This window comes from Rhinolophus hipposideros (genome assembly GCF_964194185.1).
Source record: "Rhinolophus hipposideros genome assembly, chromosome: 4".
In the NCBI taxonomy this organism is placed as follows: Eukaryota; Metazoa; Chordata; class Mammalia; order Chiroptera; family Rhinolophidae; genus Rhinolophus; species Rhinolophus hipposideros.
In genome coordinates this window covers 3090714-3116785 of record NC_138050.1, presented here as the reverse complement: position 1 = coordinate 3116785, position 26072 = coordinate 3090714, and the positions used below count along the sequence as shown (strand labels likewise).

Below are 26072 nucleotides of genomic sequence, written 5' to 3'. Positions count from 1 at the left end.
GCACTTAAAGCCCCACATGCAGCCTCCATCCAGGTCCGGGGCAGGGTTGGGGGCCCACTGCCGGGAGCATGAGCTGGGCCAGGCAGACCTTCTCTGGGTGCTGGGACAGATGCTTTCCTTTAGAAGACTGGTCGTCTAGGGGAAGGTGGAGCATGCTTCACTCTGGTCATGTGACAGTGCAGGTGGAGGGGAGGACCTTGGTGAAGTGGGAGCTCCCAGTCCTTCTTCTAAAAAGCTGCCCTCGCACCCCCTTCCTACCTGACTGGCTGGGAGCTCAGGGGACAGACCCCACCCTGGCCACAGACAAAGGACAGGAAGGCAGAGCTGGCTGTTCACGGACCCGGCGTGTTGCCTGGAATGGGCCCCATCACTTTGCCAGCATGAACCAGGTTCCCCCTTCTTCCCACATGCACCCCCTGGCCCAGGAAAGGGCGGTGTATAGAGGTGGCAGTGGACTCTCACTCAGCCTCCTGCAGGGGTTGCCCCGCGGAGCCCAGGCCAGCATGCCTCACCACCTTCCTTCCTTTCTCCTCAAGACTCAGCTCCCCAGGGGAAGGGCCTCCCGCCCTCACAGGCTTTTCTAGTAGAGCAGAATGAGTCTGAGGGAGAAGGAGACACTCTGCCGGGGATGTTCCCACAGGAGGTGACAGCAGCCCTGTTGGGCCAGCAGCCTCGATAGGGTCGCCCTGATGTGAAGTTACCTGTCTCCTGGTACCACTCTGGGCCACATGCCAGCCTGAAGGCTAGAGGAGGTGCCTCAGCTCAACAAGCATTTAGTGAGCGCCTGCTGTCTATGAGCACAGTGGGGGACAAGACAGTACGGGAACAAAAGTGGGGACAGCAAGATGAACGCAGGTGGAAGGAACAGGCAGAGGTCGACCCAGCCTCCTCAGGGCAGGGAGACTCCGCTCAGCGAAGCGGTGTGCCACCAGGACAGGACAGACAAGAGGCTGCAGGGCCCCTGTCAGTCACACCCACCCAAAGGAGGCTCTGCAGACGCTGCTGCCTCCTGCCCCTGAAGATGTCTCTCTTCACCTGCACCCACCAAGCCTGACCCCACCGTTCTTCTCCAGCGCTCACCCTCCCCTGAGCGTGCCACCTCCTGCAGGCAGGCCTCCGCTCTGCCCTTGTGCCCTGCCTGCCAATCCCCATGGCAGGGAAGGACAAGGGAAGCTGCTGGGCCCTGCTTCCAGCTCCTGCCCATCCCACAGTCTCACTGCAAGGCACCCCCGTAGGGGAGCTGCTCCCAGCCAATACCCTGGAGGACTTCAGCATCCGCACACTCTACGACAAGCTCGAGGACCAGAGCCTACATGTGGCAGCCCAGCTCAGCAAGCACAGGAGTGACGCGCTGGCCTTTTACAGGGGTGCCAGCCAGCAGCTCCAGGGACTCCAGGTGAGGCAGCCATGCCACTGTCATCCCCATTGCCCCAGGGGACAGTCCTTCCCCAAGAAGGACATTGGTGACTGAGTCCTGCCTCTTCCAGGACCTTCTGCAGGGCCTCAGCTCTACTGAGACGGGGGCCAAAGCCGTGGCCAGGACAGGAACCGGGCAGCGTGAGGACTGGTGGGGCAGCCCCACGGCAGCTTCTCCCAGACAGCGTCCTCCAGGTGAGAGGCAGGTGCAGGGGAGGGGCCATGTGGGCGGTTTGAAAGCCGTAATATTAACTCTAAGTCTGTCGCGTGCCCAGCTGTGTGTCTCCTGTTCACCTGCGGTAACCAGAAGCCTCTGCCCTGATCACAGATGGACGTGGGCCCAGGCAGGGACATGCTTTGCCAGGGGAGGAGGGACTCGAGTAAATGTGGCAGAGGAGGCCTCCCCAGATCTCCTGCCAGTCTTGTGTGGGATGTGACAGTACCAGGACCCTAAGGCTCTTGACAGTCTCCCTAGTTGTTACTTTTAGTTTTGTTTTTCTAACAGGCTCCTTACAGAAGTTCCATCAGTAAAGAGTCTGTAACAGGAAGCAAAAGTCCACAGTGCAATGACTGCCTAAAGGAAAGAGAGACTTGGAAGTGGGTTCTGAGATGGGCGAGAGGCGCACATACAACCACACGGGCTTCAGAAGTGGGGAAGAGCGAAGGGGTGTCAGGCCAGGTGTCTGTGGTCTGTGGTCGGGTGAGATGAATGTGTCTAAGGGTGTCCTCTGTGTTCTCCTCCCCAGGCTGCACCCACAACGTCTCTCCCCTGAGCTTTCCGCCCGAGCTTGACGGAGTGATCGCAGCTCTGGCATCTGCACTTTCTCATGCACACCAGCCACCAGCCGGGCCCAGCAGGAAGGTGAAAGCCTGCCGTTCCCCCACCAGAGAGGGAGCCCACCTGCCTGTGCAGAGCAGCTCCACCATCGGCCTGACCCATGGAGACTCGTTAGGCACACACACATTCACTCTACACCACACACCCACACACACAGACACACATACCACACATACATATGCACACACACATTCACACTATGCCACACACTCACACACACACTCACACATACATATGCACATATACCACACACTCACACACATACTCACACACTACACCACACATTCATACACTCACACACACACACACACACACACAGCAGGGCCTCACACTCTGCAGGTGACTGTACTCTGGTCACAAACCCAGGTGCACTGCCGTGCCCAGAGGTTAACGCCAGCTTCAACTCTTGCTCTCCTCCAAGAGCTTATCTCAGACAGCCTCCCCAGGGCACCTATGACCTGGCCCCTCACACCAAGCTCAGAGGCACCAGGCACAGACCCAGCCCTGAGAGCAGTATGTCAGGAGTAAGGCAGACTCAGAGGACCTCTGTTCAGCAGCCCCTCCTGGCACCCCCCCAGTACAATACGGCAGAATGCATGGCCATGGCACGTGTCCCCAAGGGGCCTGGAGGCACTAAAAGAGAGGCCACAACCCACATCGGGTCTTAACTGCTGCTGGGCAAGTGCTCGGAGGCCCCAAGGACACCAGGCAGTCAGGGGCGAGGCCACATGAGACATGGACTCCCAGCTCAGATCAGTGCATGAGCCCAGGCTGGCTGACAACACTGCCTTTCCACCCCCACTCCCCCCCACCCCCCCCACCCCGCTATTCTTTCCTGGGCCCAGCCAGACTGGAGGAAAGTCACAGGAATGTCTGTTCTTCCAAGGCCTCTGGTCAGGTTGGTGAACAGCCTCTCTCCATCTGTCAACAAGACCCTCAACTGGAGAGTGACATGCTCCTGAAGCCCCGAGACCCGCCCTCAAATGGGGAGCACCAAAGTGCAAGGTGGGGACACCCTCAGATGCAAGGTGGGGACAGGTGTCACGCCTAGGCTTGCACACAGCTGCTGTGTTCTTAGGGTGCGGCCTGGCACTGAAAGTCTTATTTTCATCACCAGCACCTGATTTTTGCTCCCCTTTCTTCTGCCTCCCTGCCCCACTCCGGTTCAAGCTGTTGTTTCTCAGTCTAGTTGTGTAGGACACAGTTCCCTGGCCCATGCTGGTATTATGAGCCTTGTGCTCCCCCCATGTGGGAATCGAACCGCCAACCTCGGCATTAGGAGCACAGAGCTCCAATCACTTGAGCCACCGGGCTGGCTCCATCCAGCACCTGCTTTAAAGCCTTCCTCCACTGAGATCCAGCTACTTGGTCCAGGGCACCCTGCCCACAGTAACCTCCATCCTCGTGGCCACTCTGGTTTGCCAAAAGGTTCACTGTTTTGAGTAACTCATCAGAACTCATGTCATTTATTGGGTTATTCCCACAGTGGGCACAAGGCCACAGCCACTCTGGCTGACCCCAGACTTCAGATTCCCACCCACCTCCTCCTGACTCCCCCTCCTCTTCTGGAGGTGTAGCCACGGGGTCGCTGTGCTCTTCCAAGTCAACCTGAGGCTGAGGTGGACATGTTTGCTTTGTTGACTTGATTTCCACCCATGTGTTTTGTGCTGACCTCAGCCTATCAATGACCAGTGTTGTGGCTGGACCAACCCTTGTGGTTCTTATGTGATTCCTAGATGCCCTCAGCAAGAACTGTCAGGGAACTTCAGAAAGACACTGGCATGTTACCCACAGGACCTGGAAATTACAGAGCATACTGGGGGCCACACAGCCAGATCTCACGCAGTCCTGCCTCCCAGAAACATCCCTCCTATTGGTTTTCTTGCTTAAGTGGCCTAGAGAGAGTACCCAAATAATTCAAGTGCCCTGAGGCAAAGGGAGAGGAATCCAGCCTCTCTTGCTAAAGCCCTGGGGCCTGGAGGATCAGGGACTCTGGGAAGAAGGGTGACACGGGGAAGGGCAGGTTGGGAACCCAGAAAGCTCGGTCTAGACTAGACTATGCCCTGAACACTGTAAACCTGGCACAGACACCTTCCAGCCGGTGTCAGGAGCTGCAACCTCAGGATGAGTAGCGCCATCTTTGACGCAGGGCTGACGGAGTCAGAAAGAACAAATGACCATAATACAAAGCTCTGGAGGTTTAAAGAAGGCTATAAGGACCAGGGAAGATTTGGTAACGCGGTATCCCTTCAGATAGACTTTACGGTAAGGGTGGGTAGTGGGGTGACCAGCAGAGGTGTTGGAAAGGGTGTTCCTAGAGGGGAACAGCGTTGACAGCGACATGGAGGTGGGAAAGCTGAGGCAGGGCTCGGGAGCTGAGGCCCCAAGGCTCCCGGAGACAGTCCAGCCCTCTCATTTCAAGGCATAGAAACTGAGGTCTAGAATTGATTTGCCCACGGGGAGTCTTAAAAAGTATATTAACCAGTATCCCACCAGGACGCAGCTGGCACATTCTAGATGGAAATCTGAGGCAGGTGTAATAAAGGACCACGTATAAAGGCATGGCAGGTCCACATAAGGACACAGGTTAGTTCAGTTCCCTGGGCCCCCATCTCTCCCTTCCCAGGCCCGGAGGGTAGAGAGCAGGTACTGGACCACAGAAACGGCACCGTGAAAACAGGCCCTGACGGGCACAGCCAGCCTGATATAGGGAAGGAAAAAAAGCCTTTCCTCTACCCACCTGGGGCAAGGCCCTGTAAATTAGACAGACAAAAACTATGCACAAGAGAAAAACAAACAGAACCTGGAGAACCTGGAGCTCTGCGATGATGTTCTCAGGGAGTGGTTAGAAGGCAGGGGGCAAGGGGAGGGCACTGCACATGAGAAGGTGAATATAGGGAAACAATGGTCCATGACACTAGTTGTTTCGTTTGTTTGTTTTAAAGGAACACCCTTTTTGTTTCATTTTTAAATTTTATGTTGGGGAATATTGGGGGACAGTGGGGAATATTGGGGGACAGTGTGTTTCTCCAGGGCCCATCAGCTCCAAGTCTTGTCCTTCTTGTCCTTCAATCTAGTTGTGGAGGGCACAGCCCACCATCCCATGTGGGAATTGAACCAGCAACCCTGTTGTTCAGAGCTCATGCTCTAACCTACTGAGCCATCCGGCCACCCTGTTTTTTTAATTGGTTTTTTTTTGGTGGGGGGAATATTGGGGAACAGTATGTTTTTCCAGTATCCATCAGCTCCATGTCAAGTTGTTGTTTTCAATCTAGTTGTGGAGGGCGCAGCTCACTGGCCCATGTGGGAATCAAACCAGCAACCTTGGTGTTAAGGGAACTGCACTCTAACCACAGAGCCAACCCAGCTGCCCACCGGCGGCTCAGCTCCAAGCTCAAGCTATTGTTTCTCACTCCCAAGTGGGAATCGAACTGGCGACCTTGGTGTTATAAGCACCTCGCTCCAAGCACTGAGCCAACCGGCTGCCCCAACAACTAGTTTTAGCAGGGTTTTTATGTAAATTCCTCTGGTGGTGTCTCTGGGCTCATAAGGATCTAGAGTCACCTCAGGTGATTAACTTCTGTTCTTCCTTATGTGGGGCAAGGAGCGCCTTGAAAGGTGCATCCTGCTTTTAGGCAAATAGGGAGAGGGCAGAGAGCTGTCCTTGTGTGTGCTTCTCACTGCCTTCTGCTCAAAATACTCCATGTACCATATTTCAGGGTGGCAGGGAAGGCTGTATAGGTGGTTAGTCCAGCTTCAAGGAATCCGAGGGTTTGTCAGTTTCTCCATCTCCTTAATCTTTCATTCTCTAATCTCAGGCACCTCGGGGAGTAGTTAAAAATGGCCACTGTCTTTTATATTCTGGTTTGGGGGTTAGAATGTGCTATTGGGCAGCAGAGGCCCAAAAGGGTACCTCTCATTCCCAGGCCCCAGCAGGACCTGAGACCCGGACGACACCCCCAGTGTGACACCAAAGGAGGAGCCGGGAGCCCAGGCTTGGGACATGGTCACATGCATGGAGGCTTTCCTGAGCTGCAGGTAGGAAGGGACCACCGAGGCCAAGGCCCTCCTCACAGAGGGCGTGCTAGGCCACCAGCTCTCTTCACCACCTCTGTGGGTGCTGTGCTGTCCAGCTGTCCCGCTCCTCAACCCTGCTTGTCACCTACACACCAAATGAGATTCAGGAACACAGATGTCAAATACAGGGTTGGAGGAAAAATTACTGGGAGGGATATTTTGTGGAGAAAGAAGTCAGTATTGGAGAACACTGGTCAGGAAACGCGTTCAGTCAACCAACAAGCCCTCCCCGGTTCTCTGTCATATTACAGAGGACAGGTCAGAGCTTGTGAAGGTTTAAAAGAATCTGAAAAACAACAGAAAAAAACTCCAAAGGAGAGCAACACCAGATATGATTATGTAATAACACAAAACAGGAATCTCTAGGTCAGAAATTTAACACTAGCAGACACTTTTGCTCTATTAGAAAAAAAATGTGTAAGTGGCCCTAAGAGAAAGGAAATACAAACGAGTAAAATTGTACGAAAAATGTTCAAAGAAGCAGAGAAATGTTAATTACTCTAGGTGTTTTTTTATCTACTTAAAATATTTAAGTACTAAGTGATTGTGACGATTAAAGAGAGCCACACTCCCATGTCCAGCTAGTTGAGAGTAAAACGTTAAAACTCTTCTGGAAAACCACCTGGCAAGTTGCATCAAAAGCCTCTAAAATACTCACTCCATTTGCCTCAGTATCTCCAATTCTAAGAATCTCTCTAAGGGAAATTATTATTATTATTATTATTATTATTATTATTGGGGGAATATTGGGGAGCAGTGTGTTTCTCCAGGGCCCATCAGCTCCAAGTCATTGTCCTTCAGTCTAGCTGTGGAGGACTCAGCTCAGCTCCAAGTCCAGTCACCATTTTCAATCTTTAGTTGCAGGAGGCACAGCCCACCATCCCATGTGGGAATCGAACTGGCAACCTTGTTGTTCAGAGCGGCTCTAACCAACTGAGCCATCCGGCTGCCCCGGAAATTATTTTTAAATACAAACAAACATGAAAAAATAAGTTCATGGCAATTTTTTATGATATAAAAATAAATGGAGGTGACCTAAATTTTCAATAATACGAGGGTTACCCAAATTACAGTCGGTAGAGCCCTATCATAAAATGTCAATGCCTTTACTAAAAATGACGCTATAGAAATTTTTAATGTCATTAAAGTAAAAAATGGGGGTGGAGAATTGCATATACTGCAGGATTTCACCTGCGAGTACTTGTCATTTCTTATAGAGAAGGGAGCAAGAGCAACATGGTGGAAGGAAGAGAGAAACTGAAACGGGAAGGCCTGCAGTGTCAAAATGGTGACTGGGTCTATCAGTCAGCTTTGCCGCAAGGAAAAGAGCACAGACAGCAATGAGACATTGCTCCTGCTGCAGGGGCTCAGCGGGTCTGGCCCAGATCTCTCCCACAGTTCTGGGCGCTGTGGTTTGGCTGGGCCCCAATTCTGGTCTGGGCTTGCCTGGGGCACTGTATCAGAGGCAACTGCACCCTGCATCTCTCCTCCCCCTCTCAGGGCCAGTGGGCCAGCCTGGACTTGTCCTTGTGACAATGGTGGGATCACAAAAGGTTTCTTGAGGCCCAGGCTCAGGACTGGCACAAGATGACATCTGCCTGTCCCAATGGCCAAAGCAAGTCAGATCATTGAGCCCAGTGTCAAGGGGTAAGACAAACCACCCTCCACAGTGGGTGGCCCCTGCACAGGCACAGAGGGGGCACTCGGGCCCTTGGGGCCTCTACCTCAGTGGCCATAACAATATTAACACACTTGTTCATACGTTTAATGTATTTGCTTTCTTGTAGTTACTTTCTTGTATTTACTAATATTCTATAATGAACAAGGGTTTACCTTTTACAATTAGAAAAACAAAAATTGGGAGATTTTCTTTGTTTCCTCTATGACATATTTTTGTTTTTCATTGTCTTTTTAATCAGAAGATAGTAGGGCAGATCAGATTTAAAGGGGAATAGAAATGGGAATAAAATCTATGAAACACTTTCTGGTCAATAGGGCAGCCTCAGAAATCTGGGTTTTTGTCCGCTCACTTAAAACCAATGGCACTGATACTGAAAGTGTAGCAAATCCTACAAATTTCCCTGGCACCACTCCCTCCTACATCCCAGGGTGGGGACAGACTGGGAAACTCTTTCTACGGAAAAAACATTTTTTTCTCTTTCCCTTTTCATGAAGGAGAAATAGTAGATACTGTGACAGTTCCTGACACAATGGAACCACATGACATGCATGAGAAGCCATTGGGTGTCCAAAATACATAGAAACTATTCTACCCATCATTCTGTGGGGAAGAGGACATCCTCTCCTTCCCCTCTTAGTCAAATCATTAAAATGACATAAGGCAGATTAACAGGAGAAAATCAAGTTTCAATATCTGTGCACAGGGAATTCACATAAGCATGAAAATTCCAAAGACAAGGAGGCAAAATGAGGAATTATATGTTATTCTGGACTAAAGAGGGAGAAGGAGGGGTCTAGAATATCAAAGGGAAGTAAGGCAATGCACAAGGAGATGAAAAGAGCTAATGTTTGGTAAATAAATGTTTGCTGGGCCAGCTTTAACAATGGGACACAGAGAAGAACTTTGATCAAAGGGGCCTTGCTAGGCTCCTCCCTGTTCATCACACACTAATTCTGTTCAACTGTAGTATCTGTGATGATGGCTCCTTCCTGGAGCAGGTCCTCTGTCTAACTTCTTTTAGGCAGTCAGGGGGAGGTCAAAGGTTCTTCCTGAGTCTTCAGGGCCTTGATTGTTTTCAGCTTGAAATTATCTGCATGTCAGAGTGGCACAGCTTGGAGTGACTTGTTCTGAACCCCTACAATTCCCATGTACCAAGCCATGGTTAGTTTTCTTTCTGCCAAATACACAGGGAACCACATCAGCACCCAAGTGAGGCAGAAAGAAAAGGTGTTATTTCTTGAGAGCCTCCTACAAGTCAGGTCCTGAGCTAGTCAGTGTTCCAGAGAATACTCCATGTAACTTTCACGACAGCCCCTCGAGACAGACTTTCATTTCCTTCCACTCTTCAGATGTAGGAGCTGAGCCTCAGAAAAAGGAGATGACTTTGCCCAAGAGAGTTTTGAATCCTGGTTATCCACATCAAAAATGTGTGCTTTTCTTCCATATCCTGCTGCCTGACCTCATTCAGCGTGTTGAATGAACTCAAATAGAGTCTGGAGGCTTTGCTAAAAACAAAAGATAAGGATTTATTCAAGGATCTCAGGGTTTGCAAACCTAGAATACAGCTAGGCAAAAACCCAGAAGTGTCCCAAAGAAGAAAGAAAAGTTAAGAGTTCTCATTTAAAAAAGTGCATTTTTCAGAGTTATCAATCCTGCATTCTTAGCCCTAGGATTCGTCCAGGACAGTGTTCAATCAGCTGTTAGGCAGTCATCATGATGGGTGCCAGGTGACCTAGAAGGTGGGTGCCAGGAGGTCTGGTCAGGTGCAGTGGCCTGGATAAGTCAGTCCTTCAGGAGGTAATCAGAGTATTATCTGGAGATCTGATGTATGCCCAGACATTGACCCAGGCGTGGAAAGTTCAAAAAGTTACATTCCCAGGTTAGTTAGAACAAGAACAGAAGCATTTCCTCATACCTCAACCTACTTTATTTTAGTAAGTCAACAGCTTGACTACCATGACTCCATTTTATTTCCTCACTCTCTCTCTCAAGAGACACAAATGGAGCGGAGGAAGGAGATCCCTCCCTAAGCTCCCTATCATTCCCCACCCATGTTTACAGGAGGAGCTGCGTGTAAGGGAGCAGGGCGTTCACAGACGTGACAAACCCAGGCCCCTGCTCCAGGAACTGACAGTTCAGGAGGGTGTTCAGGGCCAGTGAGATGGCAAAATGCACACACACTATAAGTGCTTGTAAAAATATATGTGCAAAAAAGCACCACCTGTTAATGGATACTGCTAGGCAATACTTAAAGTTTCACTTCTCCTTTACTTTCCCTGTTTGGCTCTCTGTGCTCTGTCCCGGGTGATTTCCTCACAAGTTCCTACAAGCTCACTACAGCTAGGTCTGCCTGTATTCTATCAATCCATCATAGTCCTTGACATTTTCTTTTTTATTTCTAGTTTTCTCTTTTTGTCCATAATGTCCCTGGTCTTGCCTAATGGATTCTCATCCTTCTTTTGTCTTCTTCACACTTTAAACATGCTTATCTAGCAGTCCTGCTCAGATCTCACCCACTATCTGTGGCCTCTTGGGCATACTTTCATCATATCTATTGGCCCTCAAGATGTTGGGTTTCCTTTCATGTTTTGTGTTTTCATCTATGGGTCATTGCTGTGGGGCAATTGAGCCTGTGGCGCAATTGTGGTTGTCACTGTGCACAACGGGGTGTGTGGGTTCCCTGTCTCTCACCTGGGTAGACAGTTCTGGCCTCTGGCAGTGTGCTCAGGCACAGCCTCAGGGTTCCAGTTTCTCCCATCAGTTCTGTTCCAACCTCAGCCCTGAGCAAGAAGCCACATGCTGAGGCCAGATGCAGGTTTTTTATTCCAGTGAAGAGAAGGGACAGCCATTTCCTGGGTCCAGACTTGACTCAAGCAGCTCTGGACCAGTTCCCTGCCACAGATGGCCCTGTGGCCTCAACACCTGCCTGAGGTTGGGACTTAAGGCCTCAGCCTCAAGGAGGATGACCTGCGTGCCCCATGCCCTCAACTCCTTCTTCCCCTCTGGCGTCAGGAGAGTACCGTTCAAACCTGACTCTGCATTTGTGTTTGTGTTTTACCCGGGGATTCATGTGTAGAACAAGAGGTGGGCTTTCCATGTCAGCTGAGTTCACCACTTTGTCAGTCATTATATGAGCTCATGGGATGATAACTTAAATTTAACACATTCGAAAGTAAACCCATCAGCAACCGCAATGTCCTACCAATTCCAGGATCCTTCCATCTTCTGCTTCGTGATCCTCAGCACATGACTTTCATCTTCATGCTCACTTGTGGTCACAAGACAGCTGCTGGAAAGGTGGGAAGGTAAAAGGGCACAGGCCAACCACATCAGCTCTTTCCAGCGAAGTTTCCAGAAGCCTTCCCTTCAATAACTTTCTTTTACATCTCATTGGCCAAAACTTACTCACTAATTCATCTATAGCTATAAAAGAATCTAAGAAGAGCAGTTTTTCAGCTGGGCACACTAACACCTCTGACAAATTGAGGGTTCTCTTGATAAGAATGTCTTGGCCATAATAGACAAGACGAGCACAGAAGGTCCTTTGTGGCCTGCTCCCCCCACTTTCTACACCACCTCCATTTCTCCAGCATCAGCTCCTTCCTCGTTTCCTAACAAACTCCATGCTACCACCAAGATGAGCTCTGACTGCTTCCCACAGCAACCTGACCTTCCCCACAGGCAATACTTGCCACTCATACTTCCTTGTTCCATGTCGGCTGTTCTTTGTAAACTGGAAATCCCATGGAAGTTCACTAATGAGTCCCAGAATTGACCATCGGCTGACAGGTGAGTGGGTGGATGGATGGATGGATGGATGGATGGATGGATGGATGGACGGATGGAAGGTCTGACAGCTGGGTGAATATTCCCTATGCTCTCTCATATGTCTGTGTTCTCACACCTGCTATTCCCATTGCCTAGCATGCCCTTCTAACACTGTCCACCCAGCTAATTACTATTCATCTGTTAACATTCAGCTGAGACATCCTCTCTTCCAGAAAGTTCTCCCTGACCACACCTGCCTGGGTGTCCTGCTGGTTGCTCCCGCAGCCTCCACAACAGCCTTCACTGTGCAGGATTGCAGCCCTGTGTTTACTTGTCTCTCGGCTCTGAGCTCTTTTTGAGCAGAACCGAGTTCAGCTCTTCTCTAGCGCCGACCCCACTGCTTGTCATGGAGCAGAACTTCCGTGGATTTTTAATGAAACTAGAATCAAAGAGAAAATAATGACAGCCTCATGTCCCTTGTTTCCAGAGAAAGATATGGCAGGTGGAAGACACTTTGGATGTGCTGAACGAGGATTTCCTCCAGCTCACTGCTCATGCCCTAGAGCTCCAGAGAGAAGAGGACAAGTCAGACCAACTGCCCCCAAGCAAGGGTGGTACAGTCCAGGTAAGCCCGGCAGACCACCCTCTCAGCTCCTGAGCTGTTCACACGCAGCTGGGTCTCACAGTGTAGCGCCCACGGGGTCCCAGCCCCTTCCATAGAAAGGGGTTTGGAGCAGAACAATCAGTTCTGACCAGAAAGCCCAAAGCTGAAGTCCGGTTTTGCCCGTCTGGTTTGGCAAATGGGTGTAGAGACGGAGAGCGCAGCTGTCCTTGGGCTTGCCGGGGTCGCACACTGAGGGCCTGGGAATGTTGGGGAGGGGCATGGAAAGCGGACAGTAGAACTAGCTGCTCCACACACACGCAGCCTGATTCTAGAACAAGGTCTTGTCCGTGGGGTGCATCTCCCATCTGGATTGCTCCCCATTCTCACTCTGGTTTCTGGCAGTGTCGACATAGGGAAGGTTGGAGGGGACAAAGATAAGAGACAGAAGTGATCATTCTGTGTTGTCTGCACTGAGCTCAATAAAACTTTATTTGCTAAAGCAGGCAGCCAGCAAATGTGCCTTACCTTGCCAGTTTGATTTTTTTAAATACTGCATTAAAGTACTATTTCTGTTGGCTTGCGTTTTGTTGCCCCGTACCCCCACCCCACCGACATTTGTTCCTGAGCCCAGCGTCCCCTCATCTACCCTTGTCTCCACCCTGCTGAGTTGGGTGATGCTGTGGGTGGTAGCAGGATGTGGGCAGGCATCACCTGTCACCAGGCTTCCCAGAGCCGTGTCTGTGCCGGGATGCCCTGTGTTGCCAAGGAGTCCCCTCATCACAAGCAGGAAGGACGCCTGCCACAGTGATGCTGGGAGTGGGGGCTGAGGAGGGGCCAGCTTGGGGACAGCTGTGCTGCTCCTGAATTCAGAGTTCACAAGAGCATTGTGTGTGTCTGAGTCTTGATGTTGGGAGGTCTGGAGAGTCGGTTCTTCTTGGTCAAACTGATCTCTCTCTCTTAAGGCAAAAAGGGCAAGAAAAGCACCCACGCCCACAAACGCCTGCAGGAAAATTTATCTTGTGTGCCTGAGGAGACGCTGAGTCACACAGCCACAGGTGCCCTTCCCAGAGCAGACACAGGGACTGTGTCTCCTGAGGCCCAAAGTTCCCTGAACCTCAAACCCTTGGGTCTCTAGACCCCCGAGGCCAGTCCTCCCCGTGAAACCCAAATGCAGGTGTCAGCTCCCCTTGAGTTCTGGTCTCAACACGTGCAGCATTCACTCCTCGGGCTACACCAGACGCCCTTCCAAAGGGGTCATGGAGCTGTGGGCTCTGTTCCTCCCGCTGTCAGACCACTGTGAGGACAGGGCCACTGCGGGGCTGGGGGGGACCAGGTGCAGGGCCCGATCCATCGTGGATATATCGAGGAACTCAAATGACAATGATTTGGAAAACATCATGCCTAACGAGACCTTATGTAAATATCCCTGCTGTTAAGGAAGGAAAACACAGGATGCGCTGAGGGGCTATAAACTGTGGCAAGATTTAATTATTCAGTAATTGCTCCAAATTATTAGACATGACAATTGCGCAATGATGTAATCAGTTATTGTGCATTAATGTGGCAGTATAAACTCAAACACTAGGGCTTTATTAGTGAATCGTGAGGTAAGTCCCTGGAGGTGACTTGTTGGCACCTTCCCGAATGTTCGGATGGGTGTTGTTGCCTAGAGACTGTCAGAGTGACAACAGTCATGCCAGGGTCACCTGCTGGCTCCAGGGCAGAGTGTGCTCTGGACTCTCAGGGGTCGCCTCTCCTCTTTCCATCTGTGTTCTTTTCAGGTGGTTCCCAGCGTCTTCCCTTGTGTGTGGCAGGAAGACAGACCTAACCCAGAGGAGACAGGTGGCCCAGGCAGAGGGCATCCGGGATCCTGGGCCCTGAAGAGCGACCAGGCTGTGATGCTGGAGGTGAGGAGGGCCCACCTGGCTCAGAGGATCGAAGACCTGGAGTGGGAGCTGTCCCTGCTCCTGCAGGTGGCAGATGGCAGCACCTGTGCCTGGGGAGACGCTGAGTCATACAGGGTGCTGCAGTGGCCATCTGGACCAGTGCCTTGTCCGTGAGGAATGACGAGCTGACTCCACGGGCCCCTGGTAGGAAGCAGTGGGCGTCTGAGGGGCCGCCAGTCCTCGTGTGTGTGCTCCGGTTTGTGACACGCACCTCTCCGGTAACACCCGGCCTTCTTCCAAAGCCTGGACCTCAGTTTGTGCTGACTTCTGTCTGTGAAAATAAAGTCACACGGGTTGAAAACGTCATCATGGGTTCCCATCACTGAGTCTGTTCCTCAGTGGTGCTGGCCAGTGGTCATTGTGCTCGGGCTATATGTCCCCAAAGCTTCATTGGGGCACTGGCGTCAAGAGTGAGAGGAGCTGGGGTCGGAGCTATGGGATCTGAGGTGCAGCCGAGGACAGAGCTTCCACACCCCATCACCCACCACTGCTGGGTCCTCACGGGGAGCCCAGGTGGGCCATGTTGCCTTCCTGCTCCAGTGACCCGGAGGACAGAGACAGGTGGTGCCGTTGGGACCACTGAGGGCCCCCAACACCAGAGGAGACTCTCCACTTCCCCAGGACAACCTACGCTTCCCCCACAACTGTCACTCCAGTCGAAAGCCTCTGAGACCTACTCTGGAGGTCACCAGCTCCAGGAAGCTCTTCCTGACCCCTTCCCCCTTCTCTCCCTCTGACTCCTCATGGAGTCTTGTCTCTGCTGTTTGTCTGATTCCTACAGTTAGTTGTTGTGCCATGTTCTAGACTTCTAGACTGTAAGTTCCTTAAAGGCGGAATGTGTCTCTCACACACACACACACACACACACACTCGCAGCTCAGCACACTGCTCTGCACCTACAGGGTACCAGAAATGCTTCCCAAATGTAAATGAGGGTCCGGGGTACAGACACTGACCCTGTGCTCACACAGTCATGCCGGGGTCACCCAGCACACGGGAAACTGCACAGAAAAAAAAAGCGCAGCACTGAGCGCGGCTTTGTGGACGAAGTAGGATGGAAGGAGGCACTCAGAGGTGAAGGAGATGGAGCTCCGGGCTGGAGGCCTTGGGACAAACTCCAGGAGGGGCTGAGACTTGACCTGAACTTTCCAGGCTATAAGACATGGATGGCTGGAAAGGGACTGCAGGGGTGGAAAGAGCATCTCATGCCAGTATGGAAGCTGGAGAGAGACAGATGAGTGGGAAGAACACACAGGATACTGGCCAAAACTGATCAGGCAGAGTCATTTTATGAAAAGGAAACCACAGGAGGAAGTAGGGGTAGAGAGAGCGTCCCAGAGCCCCAGGAATGTTCGGCTCCTGGGCTCCCCTCCCTGTCTCCATCCAGGCCACAGGACCACATTCACCTCTTCTGACCACCAGCGTAGAGCCGAGGCTTGCGGCCCTCACAGTGGTCAGAGCCACCCTGACACCACGTCCTCTTGGTCAGTGTTCAGGCCCCTCTGTAGAGCCTTGCTCCAGGCAGCAAACCCAGGGTTCCCAAGCGGATGTCGTCACACAGGACCTGGAGGGACAGACTTCCCCCTGCTCTTTGGGTCTGTCAGCAAGACCACCTCAGGTGGGAGCGCTCTGGGGTGACACTCCCCCTGCCTGGCGCTGCCATGGCCAGAGACGTGGGTCTGCCAGGTCTCTTCTACCTGTGAGACCCAACAGTCAGAGCTGCAGGCCACTGAGGGAGGGACTCCCACAGCCCTAGGGCATGGAGTGAGAGGAGGGGCTCTGCTGACCGCCAACTGCATTTTGCTTTTCTGGCTGGTACACCCTTCTCCGAAATGTTCATCACTCTTCTGTGCAAGGAGGTGAGAGACCACTGTCCCTTTTAGTAGCAGCAAGTCCCTGGGCCAGGATACAAAGATGGGGAGTGTATTCCAACTGGTTCCCAGTAGCCTCTGGGAGGGTCCTGCCCATGGACTGAAGGATCAGCCTGGAAAGAGCCAGCTGGAGTAGGAGGCATGCCCACCCCAACCTGCACCCAGGGCCACCTCTGGTGGGTCTTAAATCAACCATATGAGCAGCCAGCCAGGCATTTAGCAAACTTGGAGACCACCCTTTATTCACAGAGGGAACCAAGAAGGGGGAGCAGCTGGCCCGGCTTTCACAGCACCAGGGCTCCTACGCCAGGAGAAGGTGACCCCTGAGAATGTCAGAGCGGGAGGTGGGCTCAGCGCACCACTAACTCCACGTGCAGGAGAATCATCAGGGGCCTTGTTAAAATGCAGCTTCTGACCCCAGAGGGCCAAAGCATCTGTGTTTCTAGCAAGCCCCAGGAGAGACGCCAGGCTGCTGGTCTGTGGACTTCGCTTTAAGTCCAAGGTCATAGGCCCTAACAAGGAGAGTGGATAATTATTTTAAGGTCATTCACCAGGAGAATAATATGGTCTGGGAGCCCCCAAGGTTGGGGAAGCCAGGGAGTCATGAATCCTGTTTGTTCCTGAGTGTAAGCTGCTACTGGACACCCAAATCCAATACATCTGTGCGTGTAGACCCAGGTACAGGACAGTCCCCCATGCAACCCTTCGTCCTCGGCTTCATATGGCACCACGCTGCTCAGCCCATGGCAGCTGCCCAAGTAGTTGTTCCCTGTCCCCCTTAGTAAGTGCTTTCTAAATGCCACCACATGGTCTAACAGCTGTAAAGGGGATCTCGTTTAACCCCACAGGAATCATACTGGTTGGGTGGCACCATTTCCCTTTGAGGGGTGGAGAAACAGTGATGTGGGGGCATTGCCAAGTGAAAGCTCTCCTATTCAGACCCAGGTCTATCTGACAGCAAACCCCACGTTCTGAATGACCATAATACAATCCCGCCCAGTGACGGGTGCACGGGCCCTGCTGAACGTATACTCAGTCGCTAATGAGCAGCCCAGCAAGTGCCCAAAGCCCCAAATGAAGCCGCCTTCACTAGCCTGGGCCAGTGGTTCCAACGCAGAAGTCAAGGGTCCACCCTAGGCCAGTGTCAGAGCTCTACACAGACTCGCCTGTGCTTCCTAAGCGTAATTACTCAACTATTTCTAAAACCGAAACCATTGGAGACCACCAAAGTTTTCCCTTCACTTGCTAAGTTAGTGCGTCTTAATGTAGACCCCAACATAAATTTCCTGCCCTGAGATTTAAACATCCTGAAATAGCAACACAAGACATTTTTACACTTTTGGGATGTATAATAGTTGATCTGTATGAATCCAGATTTTCCTCATTAATGTGCCACCAAATAACGTAAGTACGAGTGAGACACTAGCAGGAAAATGTCAGCAAACACCACCCATGCCTCCCATTTAAAGTTTTGTATCTGTCAAAAGAGCCTCACTGTTTTCATTGACTGCTTTATAATAAATTAATTTCATGAACTTGAACCTATAAAATAACTTATACTGCTAAAAGCTGGTCTTTTTTTCTGCTTCATACACTGCTTCCTCTTAAGCTTTTGTTGGCAGTAAGGTGCCCTTACTTACTTGGAACTTCTGGGGGCTGCCTGTGGGTCCTGTCTGAGCCCCAAGGGTGGGGCTGTCTCTGTGCAGTGACACGCCCTGCCCCTCAGGTGAAGCCCTGCGCCTCAGTCACTTTTATAAAGAAGGCCTGTCATTTCCCCTGCGTGGGCAGTGTCCCTGAGGAAAACACCTCAGCCTTTCCATGTTTGGAGGCGCTCCCAGCCCTTGTCCATCCCCACCTCAGAGGAGGGACAGCCCCATCCCGCCCTGAGTTCCTTCCTCCCATGCTATTGACATTAACTCTTAGCACTGACGTGCCCAGGACAGTCCAGCCAACCCCCCAGCCTGCCCCCAACGAAGGCTGCCAACATGAGGAAGGTCAGACTGAAGCAGAGCCATCCTTAGGGTCAGCAAACCTGGCAGCCCCTGCAAGTGGCTTTACCCTAGGGGAGATGACCACTACAGAGAGAGCAGGGAGGGTGTTTGAAAGACTCTTATGCTCCAGCCTGGGCAATGGACAAATAAACGAGGCATTTGCTTTTCATGCATAGATTGGGTTGGGACAAATGACAACTCCCCACAGGGTCTGAGGACAGCTGCTAGTTATTCCACAGGTCAGAGCTGCAGCCTCAGATGACCCCCAGCCCTTTCCGGGCTCTGCTGCCTCTTGGGTGTGTGACAAGGAGCAAAGGACTTAAACTCTGCACCTCAGGTTCCCCGTCAGTAAAACAGGTGATTCCCAATGCTAGCTTTTGTGGGTTGCTGCTAGAATTGGGAGCACTATGCGCTGAGCTTTCGATGGGCAACTCTTGTTCTATAAAGGGCAAGCTCGTTGGTTTACCATTTTCATTTTGAGGAGGTTCTGAGATCGTAGAAAGTGAGGAGTCCTCTCCTTAATATGAAACGTGAAAAGGGAGCCTGAGCTAACTTCAAGTGCCAGGACGGGACCTTCAAGCGCAGGACAGTGTGGGGGCAGCAACCAAAGACCGCAGAAGCCCTCTTCTGCCCTTTCTTTCTCACTGAGAGTTCAAGAGAGCTTGGCCTCTATTTCCAGGTGTAAGAGTAGGTTAGCATAAGAAAGGAAGCCATTTTCTGAATGACCTTAACAGGGTGTGGACCAGATGTCCTGTTTGAAAAGAGCTTATCTTGTTAACTGCCGACTGGGTGGGGTACAAGCCAGCTTATCTTGTCAAATCCCCAGAATGTGGAACAAGCCCATGATATGTATACTCTTTGAAGCTATGGAAAATTACTGGATGCTTTAAAGATGCTATATAAACCCTTGGCTTTGAGTGCTCGGGGTCCTTGTTGAAACCCGCTGCGTCGGGCAGATACTTGGACCCCAACTAGCTGGAAATAAACCTCGCTGTGTGACTTGCATTATCGCGTGTGTCCTCTGTCCAATTGAGGGGCGGTCGATTCTAGACCTTAACACAGGCTCGTTCTGGGCTGAGGAGAGTGAGGGCCAGCCTTCCACAGAGTCGCTGCCTGTCTGGCTAAAAGCAAAGCCAACAAAGTCAGAGTCTGGCTTTGCCTTAATTCATTCTGGAGGCAAGGCTTCTTGGGGGAGGAAACAAACATGCAGTTCATAGGGCCCAGGGACTTCCCCGCCCCCCCTTACAGGCAATGGGGAAAGCAATTCCAACCCAGCTCTCTCCCTTACTAGCTGTGTGACTCTGGACACGTTACTTAACCTCCTTGACTTCTGTTTTCTCACCTCTGAGATGTGGAGAGTGATGAGACTTATCTCACAGGCTACAGGTTGTGCAATGCTCTCAGAATAGGACTGGGAATGCAGAAAGCGCCACCAAATATTAGCTACTACTATTTTATTTGGTCCATAATAATAATTAAATTGGATAAGCATTGTATTGAGAACCTGCCATATGCAAGGTGTTCTTCTAGACTGCAGACCATTGGCTGACATTATGTAGCACCTACACCACACAGCAGATTACGGTGACATGATTTTTTTTAAGGGCAGGAAAAGGCTATGGAAAGGCAGAGGAGGAAGAGTTCAAGAGGGGATTAGGAAAACCTTCTGGACAAGTTCTGCAGTTGGAAATGGTGGAAAGAGATGGAATTTTCCAGGCAGAGGGACGCTATGAGCCAGGGCCTGGAGGCCAGGAAGGGAGCACGTTTGAGAGACATGGTTTGATGCAGGGTGGGATACATGGAGGTGTGCAGGGCAGGGCAGGACACGGGTCTAAGGAGCTGCTTTGAGGTGGGGTCTTGCTCCTTACTGGGAGGCCTTTGGTGAGTCACTTAGCATCTGATCTTCCAACTCTGCAGAAGTAAATGGGTGATTTGACACACCCACTTCACGGGTTATTGCAAAGTCTGAATGCTTCACTGCATCTAAGAAGCACTGTAGAAACTGTGGAACATTATGCAAACATCAGCAGTTTCTGTGTTGTGGGCCCTCCCAGGAGTCCTGGGGAGACACTGAAAGGACCTGGGCTGATGGGCTGGGAGGGTCCCTGCTTCTGCTGGAGCTCCTGAGAAGGTTAGCCTGTTGTTAGGTAAACAGGGAGGTCTCTGGTGGGATAAACAAAAGACAGCCATATCCTGAAACTCTTGGTTCTAGAATGGCTCCTTCACTCCAGGGCAAAGATATGAGAATGCCCCTTGAGGTTAATAAATTATCTCATAAATCCCTTTTGGCTGGACAAAGGAGCAGATCTGATAGATAAGGATGGGTTCTTAATCCCTTTAGGGTGGGCAAACAGGACAAACCTGATTGACTAATTCCATTAGAAGGTACCAGCCCCCTTCCCCAAGCAGGCAAGGGAAGGTATAAAAATAAGAACTTTTGCCTCAGTCACTGTGCAACCGCATTGGGACCCCCTCTCGTTCTGAGAGCTGCGACTCTTTATTTTTAATAAACTATCTTCTTTTACAACTCACTCTTCGCCTCTCCTTGGTCCATACTTCCATTCTTTGGTTTCATGAGACAGGATCCCAGAACAAAGAAAATATCCTACATCACTCCCACCCACTGTTGTCACCTCAAATTCTGGAGCCGGCCATCAGGCAGGGCCAGGACACACTGAGTTTGCAGTCTGAATTTCCAGGATGGTTTAGAGTTCTTAGGATCAGTGCACACTGATCTAGAAGATGAGAAAACCCTGGAAGAAACTCGGGTCAAGTGCTTTGCAGACAAATGGATTTTAAGTTTGGTTTCTCCTTGTCCTTGTGATGGAGAAACTAACCTAAAATGGTGGCGCAAGCGGAAAGAGAAGTCCCCAGCCTAAGCCGCAGCCCACTCCGCATAACCCCCTCCAAGCCACACCTTGAGCCAATCACCAGAAGACGCTTACCCCTTCCCTGACTCAAGGAAGTCCCCAACCCATAAAAACCTGCTCAAAACCTTGCTAGGGGCTCAGTCTTTGGGAAGGATCCCGCTGAGCCCATCTGAGTAATAAGCTGACCTTCCTAACTCTCTGAGTGCCTCTTGGGTTCTTTCCAGTCCTTGTATCCGAAACACTGAGAACTTATTTATTTAAAAAACCAAAAACAAAACAAGAAAAAAGCTTCTGGTAAAGGACATTACTCCGGAGGAGCAAAGCCTTTCTTTTCCACTCCCTTGCATATTTGATTTGATTTCCACAGGTCGGGACTGGGGCAGGGAAGACACTCCAGAAGGTTGGTGGCTTCAGTGAAGTCAATCACAGAGTCAGAGTTAAAACCCAGGTCTACCATATAGCTCTTTCCCAATCCTTTAGCACCCACTTGCAAAAGTTCCAGTATTGAAACATCAGTGATTATTATCAAAAAGTAATTAAGTAACTAAAATAATAGAAAAAAACATAGGATTTGAAGTCAGAAGACTCCAAACTCAGAGACCTGCTTCTTCTACTCACTGGCCTGTACTTTCAACCTCCTACGTGCTAGGAAGCCCGCTTTTTTCTCTAGAAAAAAGGGAGATGACAATACCTATGGCATTGAGCTGTTGAAAGTTTGAGATAACATGTGAATGAACAGTAAACAAAAGCCTGGTCTATGACGGATACTAAATAAAAGGATGGCTATTAAACTTGGGCAGAAGCTGTTTTTAATTTTAAATAATTAACCAGCAAGTCTGTATCAATTGTTAGGCATTCTGGGGAAACAAAGGAGAAACATCAGTCCCCAGATCTGGCTGAAATGGACACCTGGCATTTCATCAGAAGAGACAGTAACGAGGGAAAAATAATTAATCCTCCTTTAGCGGGGTCCTGGTTGTGTTGTTCAGGAAACGTCTTCTCCAAGCCTGCAGTGACTCGTCTCCCCCGCCAGATGGCATTTGCGCAGCAATAGGACATTGTGTCGGTGTTCACAGCTTTTCGGAAGTGAGGGAACTGGCAAAGGCGCGGTTTAAAACGCAAAATCCAGGCACAGGACGACAGCAGAACACCGAGCAGTGTTGGGCAGGAGCTGTCTCCATCAGGCTAGTTCTTTCTGCTTAAGGAATGCCTAACAAAGAACACTGACACGGGCATTAAAAAAATTAGAGGGAAATGTGTAAAACTGCAAGACTGCCCCATAGCCAAGTGGAAGTTACAATCAGGGCTGGAGCTGTTGGGAGGCTTCATACTGTGAGACGGGAGTGGGGGCCGTATTACAAGGGGTCTAAGGCGAAAGGCAAAGCAGTGCATCCTTGGTGCAGTAGCGAGGAGTCCCCCAGAGTTCTGGGCAAGGCAGCAACTGACGACAATCACATTGTGGGAAACTAGCGCTAGACCTGAAGCGATATCCTTCAGGCTCCCCGGCCTGGCTTGAGGGACGGAAGTGTATACTGATTTCCTTTCAGCCTGTACCTTTCACACTGACTTCTATATGAAAAGTCCCTGGAGTACAGATTTTCTGTGCAAGAGTAGAAGAAAAGGGTTGTAAGAGGTGGGGGGAGTGTTGGAGGTAGGAAAGGGTGGAGGGAATGATGAGATGAGGGAATGGTAGGCAGAGAGTGGTGAGGGGGTGCAGGGAGGAAGGGAAGTGACTGTCCTCAATGTCTACACTGCTGGCCCCCTGGGAACACGATGCCACACCCATAGTAGGAATGTGCACCGCCCAGCCAGGAACTCTGTGTCCCAGCCCCTTGTAATAGCTAGATCCATGTGGGCGAGTCTGGGTCACCAAGAGTGGGCTGACATGACTGCCCCTGGCACCCTCCTAAGAGATCTTCCTGCTCTCTTCCTCCTTCCCCCAGCTGGGCGTTGTCACCCAGGGAGAGGCCACTCAGCCTGTTTCCGGGGCTGTGAGGAAATCCCCTTCCTCCCACCCAACCTCTTGTCCCCCACACTGGGCTTCACAGAAGGAATCAACTTCAGTTGTCCTAAGCCATGGAAACTGGGGTTCAGCGGAGAGTAGCAAGGTTTTGATAAATCTGTTGAATTGAAGCGAATTTAACTGAATTCTTTATGCTTAGGAGTTTTACAGGTTCTTAGATCTGGTGAGCAGGGCCTAAGGCTTCAGTGCTCCTGGGAGCTCCTCAGCCTACACATTTTAATAAAATATGAACTTGGAAGCCTCCAGGGTCCTAACTGCGACCAAGGGGATTGCCTGCAGTGGATGGATTTGGTCTCCTCAAATAATTTATTTATAATTTCTTATAACTGTCTTCAAGTCTGGGAATTCAAGTCCCTGAGACTTTACGAGACCTCAGAGAAATAATGTGGGGCAAGACTTTGAATTGCCAATTACACTTTAAAGCATTTATGGGCCAAGGGCAAATTCTTCTTAGATACCTCTCTACCCAGCATTCTTCCATGAATTCTAGTCACCCATGTATTCTAATCCTGAATGAAGCATGAACAGTAATAATTGAGTAAGACACTCCAACACAGCAAAAAGCTTCCTGGGAAATTATAGAAAGAAGCAGAAAAGGTCTGATTTACCCCTTCCCACAAAAAGAGGGAATGGTTTCATGGTTTCATGGTTTCATGGTTTCAAGGTTTCATGGCCCTGGCGGTCCCCAAAAAAGGTCCAGATTGAGGAGAAGTCAGAACACTATCTCTAACCCTTGACAGAGAAAATCATCCGTGCTCATTCTTTTTTCTTTTTAATTTTTATTGGGGAATATTGGGGAACAGTGTGTTTCTCCAGGGCCCCTCAGTTCCAACTTGTTGTCCTTCAACCTAGTTGTGGAGGGCTCAGCTCATCGGCCCATGTGGGAATCGAACTGGCAACCCCGTTGTTCAGAGCTCATGCTCTAACCAAGTTAGCCATCTGGCCGCCCTTGAGCTCATTCTTTTTAAGCCAACCTTCCTACCCAGCCTTCTTCTCTCTAGCTCTTTATCCCAAAATCAACACCGTAGAGCATCCTTGTGAGGTTCCATCCAAAGTGAATGATTCTTGCTTGGGTTCACTGGCAGGAAGGAGGCAAAAGGAACACAGAGGAGCAGAAGGACAACAAATCATAGAAATGAGGAAGGGTTTGTAAATACCAGGAATTAATCTAAAGGAAATTAGTATCAGGCTTAATGAAAATCAAAAACTTTGGCCATCGGCACCCAGCACAACTCCAGTGGAGTCAGCTTTTAAATATTAGGCCCCTGCATCCCTTTTCTATCTTGAGACTTTCAGGTGAGGGTTTGTAAGGTGAAGAAACACAGGAGATGGTGTAGCGAAAATGTGTGTTCTCCTAAAGCTTAGGTCAGGAGAATCCTTGAATCCATAGATGTCATTTAATTACACCCTTCTTTAATAGACGAAGAAGCTAAGCCTCAGTGGAGGAAGGGACTTTCCCTGGGCTCATAGCTTGTGAGTCAGAGGAGGAGGGGAGCCTGGAGCGCTGATCTCTGGATTGTCCTGTGTGACAAGGTGGGGGACACAGAGAAGCATGGAGGGGACGTGGGGTGGGCACATGAGACAATGGACGAAGCCATTTTTGGAGCCAAGTGCTCCTGTGTGTCAATGCCCTCCTTGGGCAAATCCCTTAGTTTCTCTGACCCTTGGGTTCCCACCTGTAAAAGTGGGCATGTCACTACGGTGGTGCTGAGAAGTCGAGCAGATGTGTGGGAACATAGAGCGCCGGGCACACTCTGGGGCATGTTGGTCGTTATGAGGAAGAGGAGGGTGCTTTGAAAAGGTGGCAGATGGATGCAGACATTGCCCAGCTGTGGAATCTGAGCAACCAGTTGCTGTTGCAAATGCCTTTTAGAGCTCCCAGTCAGTGTCTCCGTGAGCTTGTCCTGCCTTTAAGTGAATGTTCCGGTCTGTCTACTACACTAGTGAAACTCTTGAGCCACTGGAGAAGGAAGGATTGTGTTATCCCTCAGAACTTGCCTGTATTTCCCCCTCCCCGTTGAAGTACATGTGTCAAGATTCTTATGCAAAGTAGAGAATCAAGTCTGTCTTTCAAGAGGCTCCACACCCTTTGCCAGCTCCTCAGGCAGAAACAGGCCTTTTCCATTATCAGCCAAGAGTGACTCAACTTCCCTCTGGGCCTCTCCACCTACCCCAGGGTGGGCGTTGAGTGAGGGCTGTAGCAGCACTGGCTAATGCAGCCCCTGTGCAGGGACTGTTGTGGGCTCATGGGAAGATAAGAAAGGTGCAGACATGTCCCCGTCTCAGAAACACATACACACAGCAAAACGCCTATAGCCAAAATGAGAGCTTCTGACTTCCTGTGGCCACACATGGAGCCACTGTTTCCTACCCTGCTCTAGGGGTGTCTCACCTCTACCCCAGTTTCATTAATCCTTACTGTGCTCAGGTAGGGCAGGTATTATTGTCCCATCTTCTCTCTGGGAAGACAGAAGTGTAGAGAACAATCAACCCATGATCTCACAGCAAGATGGGTGACAGAGTAAGACAGGTTAGTTAGCATATCGTTAGGTAGACAGGAAGGTCTCTGGTGGAATAAACAAAAAAGCAGCCATATCCTGAAACTCCAGGTCCTGGAATGTCTCCTTCACTCCAGGACAGGGACATGAGAACACGCCTTGAGGTTAATAGATAATCTCAAATCCCTTCTGGCCAGACAAAGGAGAAGATCTGAGAGATAGGAATAGGTTGGTTCCTTAATCCCTTCAGGATGGGCAAACAGGACACACCTGGTAGAGGAATTCCATTAGAAGGCTCCAGCCCCCTTCCCCAAGCCAGCAAGGGAAGGTATAGAAGTAAGAGCTTTTGCCTCAGTCACTGGGCACCCCCATTCGGGACCCCCTCCCGCTCAGGAGCTGCAACCTCTTCTCCTGCCTCTAATAAACTACCTTCCTTTACAACTTTTTGCTTCTCCCTGTTCCGTGTGTCCATTCTTTAGCTTCACGAGA

General features: G+C 50.6%; 1 protein-coding gene across 1 annotated transcript; it reads left to right on the top strand.

Moving 5' to 3' along the window:
* Positions 1-807: 807 nt before the first annotated feature.
* On the top strand, positions 808-14635 carry LOC308496704 (uncharacterized protein). The gene is made up of 7 exons (XM_081046306.1): positions 808-1396; positions 1488-1611; positions 2163-2278; positions 3141-3259; positions 6181-6292; positions 12268-12405; positions 14166-14635. The coding sequence occupies exons 1-7, from the start codon at positions 1151-1153 to the stop codon at positions 14442-14444; spliced, it is 1134 nt and encodes a 377-aa protein (XP_080902432.1). The 5' UTR covers positions 808-1150; the 3' UTR covers positions 14445-14635.
* Positions 14636-26072: the final 11437 nt, after the last annotated feature.

Coding starts and splice junctions, on each gene's coding strand:
- LOC308496704 (XM_081046306.1), top strand. CDS start 1,151: ATGGCAGGGAAGGACAAGGGAAGCTGCTGGGCCCTGCTTCCAGCTCCT. Junction 1,612..2,162: donor TCCCAGACAGCGTCCTCCAG/GTGAGAGGCAGG, acceptor TCTCCTCCCCAG/GCTGCACCCACAACGTCTCT. Junction 6,293..12,267: donor GAGGCTTTCCTGAGCTGCAG/GTAGGAAGGGAC, acceptor CCTTGTTTCCAG/AGAAAGATATGGCAGGTGGA.